The sequence below is a fragment of the Lytechinus variegatus genome, chromosome 8, assembly GCF_018143015.1.
Source record: "Lytechinus variegatus isolate NC3 chromosome 8, Lvar_3.0, whole genome shotgun sequence".
Classification (NCBI taxonomy): Eukaryota; Metazoa; Echinodermata; class Echinoidea; order Temnopleuroida; family Toxopneustidae; genus Lytechinus; species Lytechinus variegatus.
The window spans coordinates 28213773-28237052 of NC_054747.1; the positions used below are offsets into that span (position 1 = coordinate 28213773).

At 35.8% G+C, this 23280-nt stretch overlaps 1 protein-coding gene across 2 annotated transcripts; it reads right to left on the bottom strand.

The window, feature by feature from the left end:
- Positions 1–4214: 4214 nt before the first annotated feature.
- LOC121420289 (glutathione S-transferase alpha-4-like) lies at positions 4215–23137 on the bottom strand. Of its 2 annotated transcripts, none has more exons than XM_041614864.1 (6): positions 22924–23137; positions 17099–17150; positions 7318–7450; positions 6237–6393; positions 5165–5308; positions 4215–4507 (listed from the first exon to the last, which is right to left on the bottom strand). In XM_041614864.1, exons 1-6 carry the CDS (start codon positions 23011–23013, stop codon positions 4379–4381), a joined length of 705 nt encoding a protein of 234 aa, XP_041470798.1. In that variant the 5' UTR covers positions 23014–23137; the 3' UTR covers positions 4215–4378. The 2 variants fall into 2 exon arrangements, with proteins under 2 accessions (XP_041470798.1, XP_041470799.1); XM_041614865.1 differs by lacking the exon at positions 22924–23137 and adding an exon at positions 18949–19130.
- Positions 23138–23280: the final 143 nt, after the last annotated feature.

A 23280-nucleotide genomic window follows, 5' to 3' on the forward strand; every position in this document is an offset into this window, starting at 1 on the left:
GTTGTTATTACCCCGGCTTTAGCTCGAGCTGCCTTTCAGCGCTCACGCATTCAAGGAATTAATCCTGCCGGGTACCCATTCACTTCACCTGGGTCGCGTCCAGCACAATGTAGATAAATTTCTTGCTGAAGGAAATAACGCCATGGCTGGGATTCGAACCCACGGCCCTCTGTTTCTAAGTCAGAAGACTTATCCACTGGGCCACAACGCTCCACTCTTCTTAAGAAAAAAAAATAGAATGAACAGGAGTTAAAAATCAAACAAAAAAAAGCATCTAGCTAAATTGAACAAATTGCGCAAACCAATTTCTGGCTCTAGTTGGCTATCAGACAATGATGATTATTGAAAAATCAAGAAAGAATTTTATATATTTAAGCTGCCTTGGTCTTCATAGCTGAAAACCCCTCAGTGGAATTAGGGATTTTATCATTACTTGAAAAATTAATCATGAAGAATTAAAAATGAGCAAAGTTTATTCATAGAGATTCATTTTCAAGTGATAATGACATTTTGTTTCCTTTGAAATATAACAAAATGCCACTCATCGTTTTTACTGCGAAACTCTTCATTTGAGCGTTAAGTAAATATCTGGGTTTTTTTTCAGTACTATTTTCCAAATCCATATTCTATGAGTACCTATCATGCTTTGTACTATTTTTTGCCTCATGCGTATACTCGTCTGTTAAGTATTCATGCTTACTGTATTCTAATATGAATAAACAGATTTTGCTTGTCTGTGGTTTTCAAGGTTCTGAAGTTTTTAGATAATGCAATATTTTATATGATCATAGTCTAAAAGTGAACAGGGTTTTTTTTGTAGGAAGATGTTCCTTGTACCACTTTGATTTTAGATATTAGAATCATAGGTACTTGTATAGAGATAATGAAAGAGAGAGAGAGAGAGAGGGGGGAGGGTTAGGGGGTGTTGAAAATATGAAGGAAATAGAAATGAGAGATATTTCTGTAGTTTTGTATCATTTTGAAGGCCTAATGTCGATACCAAAAAATGAAATGACGCATTCTTTGTTATGAAATTTTCTTTTATATTGTCAATGGAAGTGAGGTAGCTGCTTTTGAAAATTTGATATAGAACTTTTAAGGTACTTGTACATAATTTATACCAGCAATTTTCTGTACATAATATTTTCAAACAAACAAATGTCTGCTTTTATGTATTCCTGTATTTGTCATTTAATTTTGTATTCAGTGTGTGTATTTGTCTTTTGTGCTCATTCTTGAATCATGTGAGTGGTACTGTGGTACAACTCTGAAATTTACGTCAGTTTCCTGTCGTTAATTTTCTCATTCCTTTTTTTTACTTATACGCTGGATCATTGCTTCTTTCAACATAAGAATGATATCTACTTTGGGGATATGGTATGTGATATAAATGAGCATTGTTATTGTGAAAGTTAAACATCTTGTGTTGATAAAAGGAAATTTATTACTATATACATGTATTGATGAAAATGTGAGAAATATTCGTAGCGAGCATTTCATGAAACAAGTTGTCATCGATTTCCCTTATTTTTGTTACAAGCTACTGAAAGCCTTGCACCTGATTGGCTCAGAGCAAATATTATATTCATAAACGTAAGGACATTTCAAGTTTTCTCCCATAGTATTCATAGTCAAGAAGCTTAACTTAATAGACCGTTGGCACTATTTGCCATTGTATTCATAATGGAGAAACTTAACTATAAAAGACATTTTAACTTACATGTATTTCCCATTGAATTCATAATGGAGGAACTTAACTAAGTAGATCTTTGCAGTCATATGACATCATATCCATAAACTATAAAATTAGGAGAAGTTTTAGGTTATTTGCTATTGTATTCTGTACCTTGAAGTTGAAGTGCCTCTGTAAAAATGACTTTTATCATGTTTTTAGGTGCTCTTTTTGGGTAAATACTTGTGAAACATGTAGCTGTTTTTATTGAAATTTTATTTTAGGACACCATACCTCGCAATGATTGGAACAGGGTTTCTTGAATATTGAAGCTTATTTTTCAATTTAATGAAATAGAGAGTACAAGGCCTTATTTTTAATACCCATTTCATTTGTTTACTGACAGATTTTTATTTCATTCTTTGAGGGGGAGAGCAAGTTCCACATCATTTAATAATCCCTTGGAAGTTTATTTGAATACTAAATTTTCTTGGGAAAAATACATATTTTATATTCTGCACCTACATGTATTTATACCACAGAGGCTGAAAACAAACTTTGGTATTAAAGAACATGTATAGTATAGTTTCTTAATATTTTTTTTTATCAAACTGTGTAGGTGAGACATACCATGTTTATTTCGTGTACATGTAATCTATATCTCAATATGATATCAGAACTAAGCAGAATGTTTAAAACTTACATAAATGCGTACAAGCCAAACAACAAAATCACTGTCTAGAAGTGATAGATGACAACTTTTCCATAAGTTGATTATTTTATCTTCCATTTTGTCCCTTGTCATATCCATCAATTGTTTCATACTTTGTACACAAAGAGCTGTGAATAATATGCTTTTTCTATTGAATTTTTCTGGTGTATTTTGTAAATCTGTTCTATATTTCTTTGTCTCTTGTTATGTAATAGGAAGACCACTTTTTAAAGAGAAATAGGAGAAAAACTTTAGATGAAGTTTTGTCTATTAGTATCAGTTTGAATATTCAACATTAGATTTTCGTGATGTCACATGGAAGCTACTTTCCCTATTTAGTTGTGAAGCATACAATTCTTAAATTGCCTTTTTTTAAAATAAATATTCAATATACTTTGACGAGAAACAAGAATAGATGAATGACATGTCTTATGATATACTGAATGCATTAATGAAGTCATTTTTTTCTTCAAAAAAGGTATTTATTTACTGATTTTCATTATGAAAGGGAGTTGTTTCCGTGAAAGATGACAAAACAAAAGTAATTTCTTTATAGATAGATTTTAGCATAACCTTTATTTGTGTTTCTCAAATATTCTATAAAAAACAATTAATTTCAGAATTCCTTTTTAAGATATATCAGAATTTGCATAATGCAAGAGTATAAGAGGAGAGAAGAGAGGGAAAGAGGATAGACTGAGCGAGAGAGAGAGATGGAGGGAGGGACGGGGTCAGAAAAATACAGACTCAGCGCGACAGAGCTTTAAGATTTAAAGCATGAAGTTTATAGATGCAGTACTACTTTGTGCCACGCTTTAGAGACATTTTAGCATTCAACCCCAGTTTTCCGCGATGCTGAAAATTTCAGTTTCTCTATATACATGATACCAAGTTTAATGTCAGCCGATAAAACTGAATGATTATCGTAGCTTTATACTATCATGCAAACCTAAATTTGTTATTAATAAGTTTAATGGAACGGGCTCAATGCTGTACTTGGAAGATGAAAAAAAATTAAGTTCACACAAATTTATTGTCTATATAACGCCGAAGCCATTATATATTTTTGGCGGGAAGGGGGTTGCATATTTGAATGATTTACAACTCAAAAGCAGTTTAAGTAATGGAGTCAAACGGCCTTAAACTTAATTGGATTATCAATTGGTACTAACTTAATGTTCCTTTTTGTCAATTCGTCATATTCATTGTAATAACATATAGGGTAGTGTATTGGATAAGGTAATGAATGACAAAATAGTTCTAAGGCAACATCATTGGTGCAATATAGATATCTAGATTCAAAGAAACTATATATAAAAACAAATATTTTTATCCCCCAGAGTTGCAGCTTCAGCGTTGAAATAGGTATAAAAGAGTAAAAAGCGCCTGGATCATTTTCTATGATTTAAAATCCGCACCAATGATAAACATACCTGGGCCCCTTCTAACAAATAATTGCCATTGATTGATCCGATCGACCAAAACTGCACGGAACTCCATCAAAGTCATAATTTTTCCGACAGGAGATTTTGCGCAATGCACTTTTGTAAATAGCGAGGAGCATACTAAATTGTCATTCAAATGATGAATGTAGGAATATACTTCAAATCTAGAAAGCATTTTGAACAAAGGTACAATTTATATGTTGGCGTTGCTGCACAGCAAAAACTGTGGTGTTAACAGGTGTACATAGAGGACCACACCAGTTATTTTACACCGGTGTTAAATTGGTGGTGTTAGTTTTACACCTGTCGGTATTAGTTTAACACCTATAGGTGTTATTACAACACCTATGGTTGTTACATTTACACTCTATGGTGTTATGTTCAATCTCTAGGGTGTTATTTTAACACCTCAGGGTGTGGTCCTCTATTTACACCAACTGGTGTCAGTTTTAACACCACAGCTTTTACAGTGTGGCCTTTCACAGTTCTTGTTGATCAGATCAATCGTAGTTCTGTGTAAAATGGGGCCCTGGCTGTTCTATAGAAACCTTAAGATGGTAGCCAGCCCATTACCCGGGAGGCATAAGCAGCTTGTTCAAGGTCAATAACAGTATGTCGCCTCTCACTAGTAAGGTATTCCTTAAGCCTCGGTTGGTTGGAGAAGTGATCAATGAACGCCTGAAAAAAATACATATGATAACAACAAAAGGGTCACAAACACAAGATTCGATTGAAAGGGGGTAAAATGGAGTGATAGATTAAAAAAAGATGAGACGGATATGAAATAAGATTTGGAATCAGCGATCGAAATGATGATACAATAATGAAGGGTAGTACATGGAAGAGAACTCAGGGAAGGGGGCATATGCAATCATGATCTCACATTGGCGGCGGAAGGCCCCCAAAATAGGGGGGGGGGGCACCAATATATTTTGACAAGCAAAAAAAAAATAAAAGGTTATCAACGTAAATTTTAGGGGGGACGCAGGAAACGAAATTGACAAGCAAAAAAAAAAAAAAATGTTATTAACAACAAATTTAGGAGGGGGGGAGTCGTCCCCAACTCAAAGTTAGGGGGGACAGGTCCCCCCGCTTCCACCGCCTATGTGATGTCATGGTGATGGCTGTAATAACAACTACAAATAGCCTACTACCATCACCACATTATCTGCAATCGTTTTTTTTTTTTACATTATTCAAGAAATCACATGGAAATAAAAAGTAAAAGGGAACCAAACAACAAAAATCATGTCTGATTCGCAACTATAACACTTACGAAATAAAGGAATCACTAAAATTCGAAGAAAAAACAAAAGGCCCAACCGGATAACCTACCACACAGAGCGGGTACTCGTCCATTAGTCGGATTTCTTTAAATTCGGGTATCTCGTTGACGCAGCTCAGCGCATCGAATAGCACGATATCAGCCATTGTAAGGGAATCACCAACAAAGAAACCAGATTTACTCTCCGACAATACCTGTAAAATGACAGTAAATCAATAGAAAGAGAGGTGGAGGGAGGGTATAGAAAGAGAGAGAGATGGGGAGAGAGAAGGGTCAATTTCTTCTGGTGGTGAATGTTGACCTAGCTCCTTGTTAGAAGATTTGGAACATCATTACCCCTCCTCCTCCACATAAGCATACACTTATCGATCCACCTTAGGTTCAACTGCACTTTATGACGTCCCTTCATCATTCTAAAAAGTGTCCTAGCTTTACAAATGTGAAGCCTTCCCTTGGTCGTGTAGGGTGGCTACTGGAGTTAGAGTTAGGGTTCACTACACAGGTGTTAACTAGTGTCATAAATTACACAGAAAAGTTTCTCTATTCAAGGCTAGGGTCGAACTACCCGAGAGCACATGGCCCACTTTATTTCTGCCTTCTTTCCAAAACTATAGTCATCCAATTAACATAAACATCAACCAATCAAAAGGTAGTGTGTCCTCTGGGTGGACACACTCTATCTATAATACATGAAACATAGGATAGATCAGATAACCAATCAGGAAGTAGTGCATGCAACATAAAAGAAATCAATAGCCAATCAGCAAGAGGTGTGTATAGTGTATCAATGTGTGTGTAACCGAACATACAGAGAATCAATGAACTGAAGCACATAATCCAGGTCAACTCCATGTCTGGCTAAACAAAGAAGTGATATTTACAAACACTGAGCAGATGTATTGAATTGCATCTCACATTCCAACTTGTTTATAGAAAGTTCTCTGACCTATAGTATACTGAAATGAATCTAACCTGTACATGAAAGTTCTCTGATCTATGGAAATAAGGCTCTACAGTCGTGTATAATTTTTGCACCATTGCTACCCGGATAATAATATCCGGAGGACAATACTGATCACCCAATTCTGAATGTTAACTAAAAGGGGGCATTTAAGTATTTACCTTCTCAAAAACCGGGAGGTATCGGTTCTTGCATTCCTTGATGGCGGTTCGGATATCTTCTTCGGCTTTCTCCTTTGATATCAGGATTTCGTGAAACCGGGAATATATGACGTTCTGGAACACCATGTCCTTCGCTCCCATTGCAAGCATGTCGATTCTGACATAGCACCATGGGTGGGGAACGGCGGGATATAGAACATGAGATGCATAGAGAATGGTCAGTCGGATTAAAGGATCGAATAGAGAGTTTGATTGGGTTAAAATGTACTAGAATTAAGTTTTGAGGAATATATACACATTAATTTTGTTTGTTTTCGCCTGAATTTTCTAACTGAAACTTTCAGCTAGAAAATTCAACTTATTGCTCACCAATTACTAAAAGGCGAAAACAAACAAAATTAATGTGTATATATCCTGTAAAACTTAATTCTACTACATTTTAACCCAATCAAACTATAATATGCCATTTATATTTTGTGAAACTATTTATCAGTAATTCAGTATGTCTTGACCATGCATATAGTCTGGTCTGTTAGCGTAAAATACCCCATTGGTGGACATTGTGGACAAAAGTATGACATTTTTTTTCATTAGACCTATGTGTATGTATAAGAATTGAAAATATGGTATGGTCCAAGAAATCTGACTGAGAAACAGTGAAAGAATGGGTCAAAATTTATGAATTTAAAGTGGTCTGATATAAATTATGGACTAGTGCCAGTGCAAAACAATAGCAGTGCATAATTTTGGTCAAATGCCCATTTCATTTTCATTCATTTCGCCCAATTAACACTTAGTCCAATTTGACCGAATGGTATATGGACTAAATGGCTATAGGACCAACTGCTAATAAGACAAAATGGTGAGTGGGCAAATGGTATCAAACCAAGTGTATATTAGTGAACGAACTGATGGTAGACCAAATGATAAGTTAGCCGGGTTGGTTATTGGACGAATTGGTAGTATACCAATTGAAAATAACCCCTAATTTTCTCTTTGTAATTTTTTTTTTGGGGGGGATCTAAGGAGAGGGCGCGGTCGCCGCTTGCCCCCCCCCCTCCATAACTCCAAACTTGCTTACTTCACTTTTTCTTCGTCTGTTTTTCCATCGAGGCCACCTTTGCGGCAAACATAGCGGAGGATAGCTTCAGATCCAATAAGATTTAATCCGTCGATCTCCAACAGAGGGACCTGCTTGAACATCAATTTTCCACCTAAAACCAATAGAATAGATGAAGAAATTCTCATGTTACGAACTTCCCCTCTTCTTAAAGCTATTCAATCTGTTTTCTTTCTTTTTCATTTTATCTCATCGCCCTTTATATCTTTTTTTTTGTTATTAACAAGACATAAAAAAATAAGATTTTTTTATGATCTACACTGTTCTTCTTTATTTATTTATTTTATTATTTTATTTTTTTACTTTTTTAATTCTGGATGATTATCAGCCTTCGCTCTCCACTTATTACCCCATTTGATACGAGAACCCATAGGCGGAAATCCCAGGGAGGGGGCGTGGGACGCGTCCCCCTACCATTTTGGAAAGGGGGGGACATAATATCAAATGTCCCCCCTACTATTTGTGGTCTTTTATTATGGAAAAATACATAATACAAAATCGAAATTATACACATGGGCATTTTCACGGTAACTGACGTTACTGATGGGAGTTTTGTTTTAAGCAAACCATATTTCGAAATATATATATAAACAGATAGCTTTTGTTAAGAACTTGGATAGGAAAAAAGGCATACCGGCCCGATTATTCTCGAACTCGCATCTAGCCCTATATGCAAGCCAAAGAGTGATGACATTGATGGCCATGATCAATTTCATAACTAATAAAAATGACGAAAAAAGAAAATCACCTCTGGATACTTATAAGTACATTTAGTGCATAGATAGAAGACGAGAATGTTCCATACCCCGTAGGAACATACCTTTGTTAAACCAATTCATTTTCCTTTTATTCCACATTTACTTGGAATGTAAGAATGTTTTCATTGTTCGCGTACTCAGTAAAAAGAATAGTTTTAATGAGTTATGATGAATCCTTCGCTATGAGTTTGAACTATATTTAATTCTCCAAATTTGTTTTTAAATACTCAAAATAGTTATATGAACGAGCCAGTTACATCCAAATGAGAGAGTCGATGACATCACTCACTCACTAATTCTTTTGTATTTTATTATATGAAATATGAAATATTTGTATTTTCTCGTCATTGTCATGTGTAATAAAGTTTCATTCCTCCCGAACACGTGGAATTCCATTATTTTAACATTTTGTGCTTCAGGCAAGGAGGTCCTAATCGTCAAATTCGTAAAAATTGAAATATTGTATAATTCAAACAATAAAAACAAAAGAAATAGTGAGTGAGTGACATCATCGACTCTCTCATTTGGATGTAACTGGCTCGTTCATATAACTATTTTGTTGAAAATAAGCTTAACTTTGGAACGTCATAACTTTCATATTTTACATCCGATTTTGATGAAATTTTCAGCATTGTGCTTGTCTGATTTTTCTCTATTGATTCAAATCAACATTTTTCTGAGGTGGACTTGACCTTTAAGTATAAAATTTCTAACAGTGTAAAAAACGGCGGAGTTGAAAACGGCAAAGGTAAAGATTGCAGAGGCAAAAATGAAAGAGATATGGGGTGCCGGTTTGTTAAAAAGCCGAGAAAATTTTTTTAACTCCAAAATGAAAGGGGATTTGGTTAAGGGGGACAATGACACAAAAAATTATTTCAACTAAATGAAGTTCTTTTAGGTCAGAAAAAGAATTACAACAAAAATAATAACAATTTGATAATAAACAATGTTTTTTCTTCTGTTTGAAATTTGTATCAAATCTCTACATTTTAGCATACCAAGCTAATTACCAAGAGGGTGCTGCTATTGGTGTACAAAATACCCAACAGCACTTCCGCGTCCAAGGGTTATGACCATCAAGCCGTTTATATCATATTGGATGCAGTGGTAAAGGTTCAGGGTCTTCTTTTATGCAAAGAATCTGAACCAGACGGTTCCCCTCGATCGACCCCAAATTGGTTTACCAGTCAAAAGAAGATCATTATTGATTTTCATAATCAGTTACATATTCAGTGCCAAGCCTGGGAACGCATGCTTAATATTCTCATTCAAATATTCGAAAAGAATAGTACAGACGACATTACAAATAAGGACATAACATTTAACCACAATTATTCGTGACAATTTCATCGTCTAAGCTTTCCCCGTTATGTTCTCTATGTTTTCCCCACCCCCTAACCCTCTCTGTCTCTCCACCTCTCTTATGTCTACTCTTCCTCCTTTTTGTATCGGTAAACCTGGCAAAACTTTAGATATAAAAAACAGCCAGACAAAACGGAATGTTATTAAATGATGAATGAGAATAGTGCAGTTCCCTTTTGCTTCTGATAAATTGAATGAAAAAATATCTGTCGTTTGATTTCTTTTTAAAAAGCGTTCACGGTACACCTCCAACGAATTCGTAAATAGCATTGTTAGGCCGATGAAGACATAATGATATGATGAAATGCCTAACCGTGACATGCAGTTCTAATTTGATCTATGTACATGCGGGGGCTTTTTGACAATTCATTTCATGGGGGTTTAAGACTGGCCATATTTTACCTAGGGCTGTCATTTTTACCTCTCCCATTATAACCCCTGCCATTTTTACCTCTGCCATTTTTACCGCGGCCATTTTTACCTCTGCCATTATAACCCTTGCCATTTTTACCTCTGCCATTTTACCTCTGCCGTTATTACCTCTACAATTTTTACATCAGCCATTTTTACCTCTGCCATTTTTACCTCTGTCATTTTTACATCTGCCATTTTTACCTCTGCCATTTTTAACTCTGCCATTTTTACTTCTGCCATTTTTACCTCTATCATTTTTACACCGAGCCGTTTCTTAAGACCTAGGAATGTCTAGTATTTAGATTGGAAAATCAAAAACTTTCATCTCGCGCTTCGCGCCCTCATTAATTGTTTAGAATCCTATCCTGTTCTTTTTTTAAGTACTGAGAATGTTTAGTATTTAGGTTTGAAAATCAAAAACTCTCAGCTCACGCTTCGCGCTCCCATTAACTGATTAGATTCCTATCCTTTTCATATTCTTTTTAAGGTGCTATGAATGTCCAGTTGTTAGGTTGGAAAAAAAACAAACTTTCTGCTCGCACTTCGCGATCGCATTCAATGTTTAGATTACTATTCCGTTCATTATTAAGTTCTATAAGAATGCCCAGTTTTAAGGTTGAAAAATCAAAAACTTTCAGCTCGCGCTTCGCGCTCGCATTAATGGTTGATGTTTAGGTTCGAATCTAGTTCATGATCTCAAAAATGTTCAGAATGTTCAATTTCCAGGTCACAATTTCTGAAATATTGAAATATCAACATACTTGGGCTAGCGCTCCGCGCTCGCATTATTTATTGAGGCCTTTTATCTTTAGTTAGGAATACCTCCCCTCTTCGAAATATGTACTGTGTACAGTGGCGTAACTACGGGGGGGGGGGGGCGTGCCCCCCCCCCCATTCGGCTGACCAAAAAAAAAAAGAAACGGGGAAAAGGAGAAAGAGGGAGAAAGGAAGATAAAAGGAAAAAAAAATATATTATTGTTCATTATAATGTTATATTATATCGTAATTATGTTATGTCATATTACAAAATAATTTTTTTTTATTACTTTGCGAAACATAATTTGCTCAGGGCCTATGTCTTCATTGTTCCTGGTGCTCGCATTGTCAGTTTAACGAGATATATAGCCCTGTTATACTAAATCCTCCCGTTTTCAAGTCAATATACAACGTACTGCCAAATATATTTCCTCGCACTTCGAGTTATTATTGTTTTATGTACAATAGTATGCTTCTTTTTCATGACTACTTAAAGTGATTGTCCCATTTCAAGGTCTTAATATAAAACATTTCCCTCGCAGTAGTGGATTGGTGAAATATGTCTGCTCTCCGTGAATTTCTAGAATCGGTCCTTAAAATGTCCCTTTTGCTGATCTGAATATCAAAAATTTTCTGCTCGCGCTTCGCTCTCGCATCATATGGTAAGTGAACTACGTATGGTCTTCGTGAATTCCTACAAACAATGCCCCTCTTCGGGTCTGAATTTCCTAAATTTTCAGCTCGCGCTTCGCGTTTGCAAGATTTGATTAGTGAGATGGGTATGTTAATCATGATTACAAGTGCATTATGTGCATGTTTAGATGTAATTCTAACAAAACCAGCATGCGCTTATTGGCACTCGCATTAGATGACTATGGTGAGATGTGATTCCTAAAATATAGTCCTTAAAATCTTCCTGTTTGGGGTCAATATTTACAAAAATTTCAGTTCGCACTTCGCGCTCGCATTATTTAGTGAGACAGGTACATATCATGATTACAAAAGATTAATTATAGTGTCCCTTTTTAGGTCTGAATATTAAAAATTTTAAGCTCGCGCTTCACGATCGCATTATTTGACCAATGGAATACATATCCGTTTGATGGCACTGTCCTTAAAGTGACTCTATTAGGTCAGTATACCTGGCAACTGGGCGCCCTTCGCTCACTAGTGACTCAAAATTTTTGCTGGTGCCCCCCCCCCATGCCATGACCCACGGTACGCCACTGACTGTGTGTGTATATATATATATATATATATATATATATAGTGTGTGTGTCCCCCTACATTCAAGGAGAGATTTCCGCCCATGCTAGAACTTGTGGGTAATTGTTTTTTTCACCAGCTCTGTCAGGCTTTCTTGGCGGCCATTTTTCACAACTAGTCAGTTACCAAACCCGGCCTTCGGGCTCGTTTCATAATGACTTTCATCAGCCAAGATTTTGCGCGGAAAACCAACCCAAGGGGCGGACAGAAGGACGAATCGTTTTGCAAGGAAATCGCATAATAGTATCCCGTAATTAGTAACCATCTGGAATAAAATTATTGGAAATGGTTTTTTGACTGATTTGAGTAGGTATGGGTGTCAACATTTACCAAAAAAAGTTAGGAGGAATACGGGTTGGGGAAAGTGCTTTTTTTCAAGGTCAAAGGTCAATGACCTTTTCATATATACTGTATAATGGTATCTCTGAGATGGAAAGGCGCAGGTTGGTGATAATGGTGTCAAAATGCACAAATTCTTACCACAATATCAAATAAAATGAAATTAGGTACCAGAATGCACATTATACGAAAATTTTCAAGGTCAAAGCCTTTCAAAGGTCATTGACCTTTTTTACATTATATACCATATACGATATAATGGTATCTCTGAGATGGAAAGGCGCAGGTTGATGATCTTGGTGTCAAAATGCACGGATTCTTACAAGAAGATCAAATAAAATCAAATCAAGTACATAAAATGCTCATTCACCAATGAAATTCAAGGTCAAAACCTTTCAAAGGTCAATGACCTTTTTTACATTATATACCATATACGGTATAATGGTATCTCTGAGATGAAAAGGCGCAGGTTAGTGATCTTGGTGTCAAAATGCAGAGTTTCTTACAGGAAGATCAAATAAAATGAAATTAAGTACCCAAAATACATATTAATCCATAAAGTTCATGGTAAAAGGTCAATGACCTTTTACATAGGTTATATATCGTATAATGGTATCTCTGAGATAAAACGCTGCATGTTGGTGATTTTGGTGTCAAAAAGCAATTTTTGCAAGAAGATAAAAAGGCACAAAATAATATTAAAGAATTATCCTTCACCTTTGATATCCATTATCAAAGGTCAAAAGTCAATAAATATTGATATATCCATTTATTATTCCCCCCCCCAAAAGAAATTAATCCATTATATTCACATTTTTTGTGAATAATAGAAAGAAAGATGGCTATTTGTAATGAAAACTTGGATGTTTAATAATTTCACTTTGAAATAAGGATAAATAATGGCCATGAAAAATATATTTAGGGGTTAGAGGTCAATGAACTATGTCAAAAACTGCTGGAAATTTAAGTAAATATGTCGATAACTTGATTGTGGCATGTAGGTATATAGTGATTTTGATGGGAAAAAGACTCACCTGCGTGGAAAATGAACAGAAATTTAATAGTTGATTCCTGGACCAATGATGATGTCAAAATACAAGTTCGAGGTGGAATTGAAATCAAATAGCACTCTTTAATATATACTGTAGTAATGCATTGCCAAAAGTGTAAAAAAAATCATGTATGAAATAATTTTAAATGGTGAAGTTGTCTAAAGTAGCAGCATTTAGATATGCATTTTATAAATCTAAATCAAGGTACTAATTTCTCTGTAGCAATATTCACTAACCTCAAATGCTACAATCAATACTATATACTATAACTTAATCTGTAAATGGAAAAGATAGGCATCATCCAAGAACATTTTCATATAGCCAGGGACAATGATGAAGAATTTAAATAAGGCAATCATTAGAGCGGCAGATTTTGTCATAGCATGGAGCTATTACAATAGCTCTATGGTCATAGTAAATGAAGTTAAGTGTCTCAACTTCAGCAAAGAGTAATCAAACTCTTGGAAACCTTCTGACATTTTCAGGACTTTGATCTGGCCCATTCAATGAAAGCCTAATGTTCTGTCAAGGGATAACATACCAGGATCTATATTATTACTGATATGTTGCACAGCTTGATCCTCAAGAACTAGAAGTGGTGCTGTAGGAGTGTTGTCAATGGGTGTGTACTTGTAAGCTATTATCTCCTTTTGAATTTCATTACTATGCATGATAACAATCAGTTGTTCGGGACCAAATACATTATCCTTGTACAAACTGATAGAAATAGCATCATGGGTGACCTACGGCAGCTAGAGAGCAGGTATGAAGTTTTGTCATGCTGCATTAGCATCTCAAGAATTTCTGGCAGCTCGCAATGAGAGGTAATTAATAATAATACAGGAATTCATCTTTGTTAAAGTTGAGATACATGCCATTTACTATGACAAAAGCTGCAGCTCTAATGATGGCCTTCATTTCATCGTCATCCCTCTGCTGTTTGGAAATGCTCTAAGATGATGCAAGCTGTGACATGAGATTTAGACCTATCCTATCCATTTTCAGAAGATTAAGCTAATGAGATGAATGGACTATCGCTGGAGAGAAAAAGACATGACAACCTTGATTTAGATAGGTTTCAAATTGTATAATCCATTTCATTTTTTTTCATTGCTTTTGGAAATGCATCGCAGTATATGAAGAAGTGTTATTTGGTTATCACCTTTTTAAAACAATTTCCACTGATATTTTGGAAAGAGTTATTGACCTCTGAACCCTAAATACATTCTCCATGACCTTACTTCAGACTGAAATTATGAAACCTCCATATTTTCATTACAAATTAGCCATCTTTATTTACATTATCACAAATATGAACACATAGGATAAATGTTTTGTTATTTTTTTTATTTCATACAGATTATACACACACACACATATATATGTATGTATGTATGTATGTATGTATGTATATATATATATATATATATATATATATATATATATATGTATGTATATATTATTTCATCTGAACTTGGAATTCAAGGGTGAAACAATATTCTGTATACTGATTTTGTTGTTGTTTAATCTACTGGTACAAATCTTTCCATTTTGGCACCAAGATTACGAACCTGTGATGTTTTATCTCAGAGATACCATTATCATTATCTTATGTTAAAAAGGGACATTGACCTTTGTCCTTGAATTTTAAAGGTGAATGTAAGTTCTTGATGCTTAATTTTATTTCATTCAATCTTCCTGTAAGAATCTGTGTATTTTGACACCAAGAACACCAACCTTCGCCGTTTCATCTTAGAGATACCATTATATAATATGGTATATAATGTATAAAAGGTCATTGACCTTTGGCCTTAAATTTTAAGGGTGAATGTGTATTCTAGGTACTTAATTTTATTTCATTTGGTCTTCTGGTCAGAATCTGTGCATTTTGACACCATGATCACCAACCTGTGCCTTTTCATCCCAGAGATACCATTATACAGTATGGTATATATAATGTAAAAAGGTCATTGACCTTTTAAAACCTTTGATCTTAAATTTCATTGGTGAATGTCAATTCTAAGTACTTGAATTTTTTCTATTTTATCTTCTTGTAAGAATCTGTACATTTTGACACCATGATCGCCAGCCTGTACCTTATAATCTCAGAGATACCATTATGCAATATGGTATATAATGTAAAAAGGGTCATTGACCTTTGAAAGGCTTTGACCTTGAATTTTATCGGTGAATGTGCATTCTGGGTACTTAATTTTATTTTATTTGATATTCTGGTAAGAATTTGTGCATTTTGACACCATTATCACCAACCTGCACCTTTCCATCTCAGAGATACCACTATACAGTATATATGAAAAGGTCATTGACCTTTGACCTTGAAAAAAAGCACTTTCCCCAACCCGTATTCCTCCTAACTTTTTTTGGTAAATGTTGACACCCATACCTACTCAAATCAGTCAAAAAACCATTTCCAATAATTTTATTCCAGATTGGCTACTTTGGGGTCTAATTTAGGGATACTATAAATTTAAATTAAAAAAACATGAAATAAAAGAGAAAAATCATAGGCCTACTGAGAGAGGCAGGGGTCTGTGAACGATTTTCTCAGGAGGGGTGCTGTCAAAGCCCTGGGAAGCGTGGATGCGGCATGTATTATTCTCCATTGGCAGCACCCTCTGCAATTCTGGCAAGTGTGGCAAATTGGAGAAATGTAAGTGAAATTACCAACGATTTGCGTTGAAACCTTTTTTTATTTTTTCTTGTCAAATTTCTCTGAAGCAAAACGACCTTTATTTGATTATGATCCCTCTTTTATTTTGTTTTGTTTGTTTTGTTTCCGTCAAATTAACTTCAGCACTGCCAGATTAAAAGATTGGTTCCCAGGAGGCCTACTACCAATGACCCCCCGCCCCCCCCCCCCCCCCCAAAAAAAAAGGCACTCCCAGCAGTTCCTTCGTGGCCATGGGCAAGGCACTACAGAGGCGAAACAAGGTACGTTGTGTACACATTACATAAAAACGACTAAACATCGTCAGGAAAAGTTTGTTCTTGTTAATTGGTATGAAATTTTAACATGTTATTGGAACAAACCCATTTATAACTCACTAATCTATGAAACAAGAAAAACAGACTCTACGAGTAGAAAGTGGCCGGAAGCTACAGAAATATATATATATTTTTTCTAAATGCATTTTAGGAGGCGCGATAGCGAGCTCAGTCGGTAAAGCGGGGGTTTCGGATTCCGGTGACCCGGGTTCGATTCCCAAGTGGTGCGCTAATGCCCCTTGGTAAGGCATTTATCCTCATTACCAGGTCCATCGGAGAGGAACTTAAACCGTCGGTCCCATGATTGATTCCTCACAGGCATTCGTGCTTTCTTAGCAGTCAGGTAAAAAACCTCGGTATAAAATAAAAGTAACTATCATATCTACTGACGTAAATTGATGTCTAAGGGGAAAGTCATTTTCTCCGAAAATTGAATAATTTTTACTGTACAGTCAGCATGGTCAGTATATCATAGTCAATTCTTTCACACCCGCTCCCGGAAGTAATAAAAACATGAGTCATCACGAACCATCATTTTTTTCAATTTATACATTTGATATTGCCTAACAAATGGGGCAGCTGTTTATATATGACATCACAAATAAAAGACCTTAAATTCTAATACCCTTGTAAACCTTTGATGGATTTTACACAAATCTTTACCAGTATTTTTTCTGCTACGTTTACTTTTTTTTTTGTCAGGGTGAACTCCCCCTTTCACTTTATGTTCATTATATTCTACCCGTGTAACTTAATATAAGCTTGTGCCCCGAAAATAAATATGATTACCTTCCACTAATTTGACCATGTCTTCTCTGGTCCTCAGGTAATTATCGGTATACTGCAAGGAAAAGAAGAAATAAAGATTAATGGTAAATGGGAAGGATCGTGCATGACAATTGTTTGATTACCCCCCCCCCCCCCCGTAAAACACGCAACAACAAATCTATTTTTATAAAAAAAAACCCAGGGATTACGTAAAATAAAAAAGAAAATGCGACTTAAATTCAATCAATAACCCAATGACTACTAACGGAAAGGGTGATTCAATCGTGGACATCGCATACACATAGGAGCATAGATAGACATAATCACAATTAATCGCTGATATGAAAGACCGATTCTGATTGGTTCCTCGTCCTTCTACTAATGAAAATAGGCATACAACGATGATCTTGATACATAGGCCAGTTCATTTAGCGAATAATCGCTAACCTTTGTGTTGCGGGACCCTAGGAAGCGTTTCATCAACATTTCCATCCTACAAGTTGTCAGATCTGACAACTTTCCCTGATTTTGATTGGCTGAGGAGTACTGTTACTATGGCAACTGTTGGATAAAACAGGACCTATCGGATGAAACGCCCGACATGTCCTTTCATGAAACGCTCCCCTTGTTAGTGCTATCTAGTGAATTCGTTCAAATTATTTAGGCGATTTGGCTAAGAAACAGGAAAACAATATTCTCATTTTATATGCTACTACTTATGAAGAAATTTTTTTTAAAGAATAATCATACGTGCCTTAAATTTTACGAGTAATGTGAGTGAGGTAGATAAGTTTTTTTTTGTACGATAGTGCCCTTTTCGAAAGAAAAGGTGCACTTTTTCCCTGTGTCCCCCCCACTTTCAATTTTCATTTCAGAAATAAAATAGAACATGTCTGAAAACGTATCTCGTGACGCGATCTCTTTCATCGTCTGAAACAATGTAATATCCTTAATTTTTCCGACAGTCATTACTATCAAAATGCATAAGATAATTCTTTCCAAAGGGCAAAGGAATTTTCAGTGATAACCCTAAGAATCAGATATAACAAAACATATGCATACATTTTCGTCAATTTGCTAGATGAAATTTTGATTGAAAATATCTTGAGAATGGGTTGGGTCGAATGATTTATTTTGTTTTGTTTGAAATTAGGCACGTGAAACCTATACGTTCAACTATCGTCATTCCCAGATTCGTTCCAGGGGCAAATCCATGCCTCCATTTTCAGAACTGAGGTTTATCTGCAAACTTGCGGACCATTTTTTTTTAAGAAAATGTAAATTTACCTATCATGCAGGTTATTGCTTATTGCCCAGAGATCCGTACAACACCGTGGTCCTGACCCTTGGAATCTTCTCCCAGAATCAATTTAATCATCTTGCTCCATACACTCATTTAAAGCAGGAGTCATGTTACTATCGGAACATGCATGGTAAACTTTCTGTGTCATGATCATTTCCTATATTGCTTTTCCCCCATACCACCATCACCACCACCATTACCGCCATCTTCATTATTTTCATCGTCATCATCATCACCATCACTTTCACCACTACCACCACCATCATCATCATCATCACCATCATCATCATCATCATCACCATCATCATCATCATCATCATTACCATTATCATCCCCATCATCATCATCATCATCATCATCACCACCATCATCATCATCATCATCACCATCATCATAATCATCATCATCACCATCATTTTAATCATCACCGTTTTTTCTTCATGGTTATATGTATTATAGCAAGTGTTCTTGTGTAGTGTTATCTTGTTATGTAGAAAGAAAATAAATCGTTCAAATCAAATCATCATTATTGCATCATTATCAATGATAAAATAATCAAATGAATTACCTCTATACCAGATACAACCAGTGCGAGTCGAATAGGTTCCGCTAGTCCACGGGTAGCGGAATATGTCAACAGAATATTACCTACTGCCATTGTTATTTCAACGAGGTTGGCATATCAAAGGAACATTACATTCCCCTTTCTACGTGATATACGTGGAAAACATCTGTATGTAATGGTTGTTTTATGTCATTGCCACGGTCTGTACTGACACCCTTAACTGACCTTCAACTCAAGGACGCAACCATTTTTTTGTTGAGAGGGGTTATGTATTGTTTACCATAAACGACAAACCGAATAAAAATCCGTTTCTCTTTATACAAAAGGGTCTATTAACATGATGGTGATCATTGTCGGTCATGTAAATACCTGGTCCTGCCTACTAGCTCTTATATAGTGTTCCCATTTGTGCAAATAGTAGAATGTTCCCGTGTCCTCCCTCCTTGGTAATGCGTTAGAGGTATCAAAGTCCTCTTGAACCAAAGGCTGAGTTTGTTTATGTTTTTTCACCAGGTATTATTATATTCACAGTAACAAAAATAGCGTTACAGATGGTCGCATTTCATTATTGGGTATGCAAATAGGGTAGCAGATGAACATATTTTCACGCAGTGCCGTGGATAAATCGTAGCTACATCCATAGGCGGCGGAAGCGGGGGGGGAGGGGGGACGTGTCCCCCCTAAATTTGTTGTTGATGACCTTTTTTTTTTTTTTTTTTTTGATTGTCAATTTATTTTCCTACAACTGTACTATAGGCTAAAATATTACGATAAGTTAGATCAATACAACATTAGCAATAAAAGAGTGCAGTAGTAAAGAGCAGTTTAAAGGGCGGCGGAGCCGGTGGACGCGGTGAATGGTAATAGTTGAAATGTGTTGCTTAACTCCTGATTTAAAACATTTTGTGCGTTAAATGTCACTACCTAAACAACACAAAGTTCAATTACTATAAAAAAACAAACTCACTTTTGGATTATATACAGTTAAATTTTTAATGATCTGCCTCAGTAATATATCCGATTAAGTAAGAAATGTTGGCCAAAATATACGTTCAAAATCCTTTTTTCTTAATTTCTTTTAATTTCATTACAGATTGGGTCTACTTTTACTAAAGAATTATTTACAACTATGGACATCGCTTTTTAAGTTGATGTACATTCACAAAGAAGATATAAGCGTGCAGGTAAATAAAATTAACTAGAAATAAATTGAAATTTAAACATGTATTATGTCATGACATACTCTATTATGTTTATTGACTGTCAGCCTCATATTTCTAGTCAGTTTAATTGCAAAGAACAACTAGATTTTATTTAAATTTGACAATTTTAAAAAAAAAGCAAGAATTGGATTCAGGTGCATGTTAGCTCCAATCTGCAACCTATTTAATTATTAATTGTTTGGGGAAAACTGTTAATTAAATAATTTTTTGCTTCATTTATAGTATTTTAAAGTCTGTTTCTGTTTCTGTTTGTGGTAACTCCCGTAGGAACTCTGCAGGACAGCATTTTGCTGGTAAACGCCATGCTGGTATAAAACCAATTACCTATGAAACATTTTACGTCTAGGTTAATCAGTCATAGTGGCTGACGTTATAGACGTCATTCCATAACATTCTTTTTTTCTATTCATGGTGTGGTGAAAGAAGCACGCTAGTGCCAGGCATGTAAGGGTGACAGTCATTTTTTTTTGGTCATGGATGTAAGCATTGATGTTCCAAAAATAGAACTTCATAATACTATAGGGTGAGCCAAAGTAGCATTGCTTTTTACACCATTTTATGTGCAGCAGGTCCAATTTTAGAAAAGCGCATTTGAAAAATCAAATCTACTTTGACGTCAATGCATTAATCAAATATAAATTAGTCATTTCAAGCAAAAGCAAAGTATTTTAGGATGAACTCCTCCTTCATTACTAGAATGGTAATACCTATAACATGTTAAAAAATAACTTCTTTGACCATTTTTACCCTGTTCGTGAAATTGGACCACCTTGTGACATGCAACCAGATACATTTAGTATAGCAACTAAGCACAAGACAAGCGCAGAGTTACTTGCATATTGTGGTTAAGTAATTCACTTGAATATAACATAGTTTGAAATAAAGCTTTCATTGTAATAAAAACCAAACAAGGTTTTTGTTTTTGACAAAATTTAAATGAAATAAGTTAAAATTATAACAGTCCGAGAAAAAATAAACATTGTTCGCATCTTTTGAATATAAACACATTTTTATTCACATCAATGTTTATAATGAGTAAGTAAAAAGCTTTTTTTGGAGGGGGGGGGGAGTTGGGGATAGTCGCTTAATTCAAATGGAGATGACGTATAATTACAGTTAAACATTAAAAAGCAGTAGTTGTTTCTTTCCAGCTCTCCGTTAGTTGTCTCTCTTCTTAGAACACAGACTTTTCGCATCGCGACGCAGAACGAACCCGAGAACGCAGTAAATATATTGAAAATGCCCGGGAAATGACAATGAATAGCTAAGGGGTCTATGTCGAAAACTGTATTCAGAACCAGAGTTTCGTTGTAAGTTTCAGAGCTAACGAAAAATTTACAAGTATGTCGTCTGCCTAGACTGCAGGACAAAACTATTGCTCTGATTCACTAATTTCGACAAAGACTTTAGTTGGTCGCTCTTTGTCATAAAGGGTATTAGACTATACACAATTTATGTTCTTGAATCCGTTATGTTCCCTAATCCACAAAAGGCGAGTATTAGGAATTGGTTCGAACGCGACGCCACTGAACAATGCTGAAACTGGAAATCCTCTATTTTATGGGTGTAAATTGTAGCTCGATCCGTTAATGTGTTTCTTAAGAATAGGATACCTATATAGCGACAAAAAGGCAACAAATGTACATTGTGTAGTACAAAAGCTTTCTTCTCCGTTTGGTATTGCATATATTTTAGGAAAGAGACGACTATATAGTCATATGTTGATACTTTCAAGTGTTGTTAATGTTTGGTGCGTGCACAACCTCGAAGACGGACAGTCAACCTGCCCGAAACGTCGAGTCTACTCTCCTGCTCCTGCTACCACTCTTTTCGCCGACTCAAGCCAGCCTTCTCTCACCTACTCAAGCCTTCTACTCAAGCCTGCCTACTACTCAGCATTACACCCCTTCTGGTTGACAGTCATTTTAAGGACTACACTTATTTCGAAAAGAATATTAATTCAAACATCCAATTTCTCGCCTTTCCAATTCACCGGCAATTGACCTCCAACTCTATCCCCTTTTCTTATCTCACCTCTTACGCATATTGCTCAAACCTTCATGCAAACCTTAGCTTCAAACATCATCTGGTCTCTATATTGATGCATTGTGGAGTTTTGTGGAAACGCATTAAGTAACAAAGCAATATTTCAAACTTTAGGAACATTATACTCCCATTTTTCGTATAATCCCGCTTTGTTGTACGTACTAAAGCTTTTAATTGAGAAAGCAGAGAAAAGCAAACACCGCCTAATTTCCGATGGGCAAATATTTCATTCATCTCATGATTTCCCCTCTTATCGTTTTAGACTAAGAATGCCTGCGGACAGCCTTCCGGAGATGAGGAAAGAAATCATATTAATTGATTCCTCAAAGATAATTGGGGATTTTTCGCACCAAGACGCATAACGGATTCAAGAACATACTACCAGCTTTGTCCTTCTTGGACTCTGGACGAACGACATGTTTTGCAGCTTTTCTTCAGCTCCGAAACTGCTGTTCTGGCCCACCAATTTTCGACAAAGATTTCCAGGCTCTTTATCGTCATTTGACGGGCAATTTTCAATACATTTACTGTGTTCTTGAATTAGTTCGGTGTGCGAAAACTGCCTAATATCACATTAGCACATCTTCCCCCATTCCCTTATCTTATCCATAAGCAATTCTATTGCCAATAGATTTGTTCAGTTATTTTGAACACTTCAGTGACATGAACCCGAGACTTCCATTTGTGAATTGATCTGAAACACACTCACTTCAATACCAGATGCAACCAATGCGAGTCGAATTGGTTCTCCAAGTCCTCTTGAAGCCGGATATGATAGACGAACTATATCTGCTGCCATCGTTTAACAAGAGAAGTTAACATGGATCGCCAAACCTCGCTTGTCCGGAGTCAAATCGCCTTTGAAATTATCTGCAGTTGGTCACTCCGTTCTTATTTAACGGAGTAAGGATAATAGTCGATAATAAGACCCCGTAATAAAGTTATAAATAGAGCGAGATATTAAGCCCTAAAAAGACCAATGCAAGTGCAGCCATCCGTGGACAACATAATCAGGGTAGTATCAAGGAATGTTCAGGGTCTAGCTGTAAACAACATTAATTGGGTC

What these genes read in the sequence shown, in the direction of transcription:
- LOC121420289 (XM_041614864.1), bottom strand. Translation starts at nt 23,013, where the DNA reads ATGGCAGCAGATATAGTTCGTCTATCATATCCGGCTTCAAGAGGACTT. An exon ending in TGGTTGCATCTGGTATTGAA is followed by an intron (nt 17,151 to 22,923) that starts GTGAGTGTGTTT and finishes TTTTCCTTGCAG; the next exon opens with TATACCGATAATTACCTGAG. An exon ending in CATGGTCAAATTAGTGGAAG is followed by an intron (nt 7,451 to 17,098) that starts GTAATCATATTT and finishes TATTGGTTTTAG; the next exon opens with GTGGAAAATTGATGTTCAAG.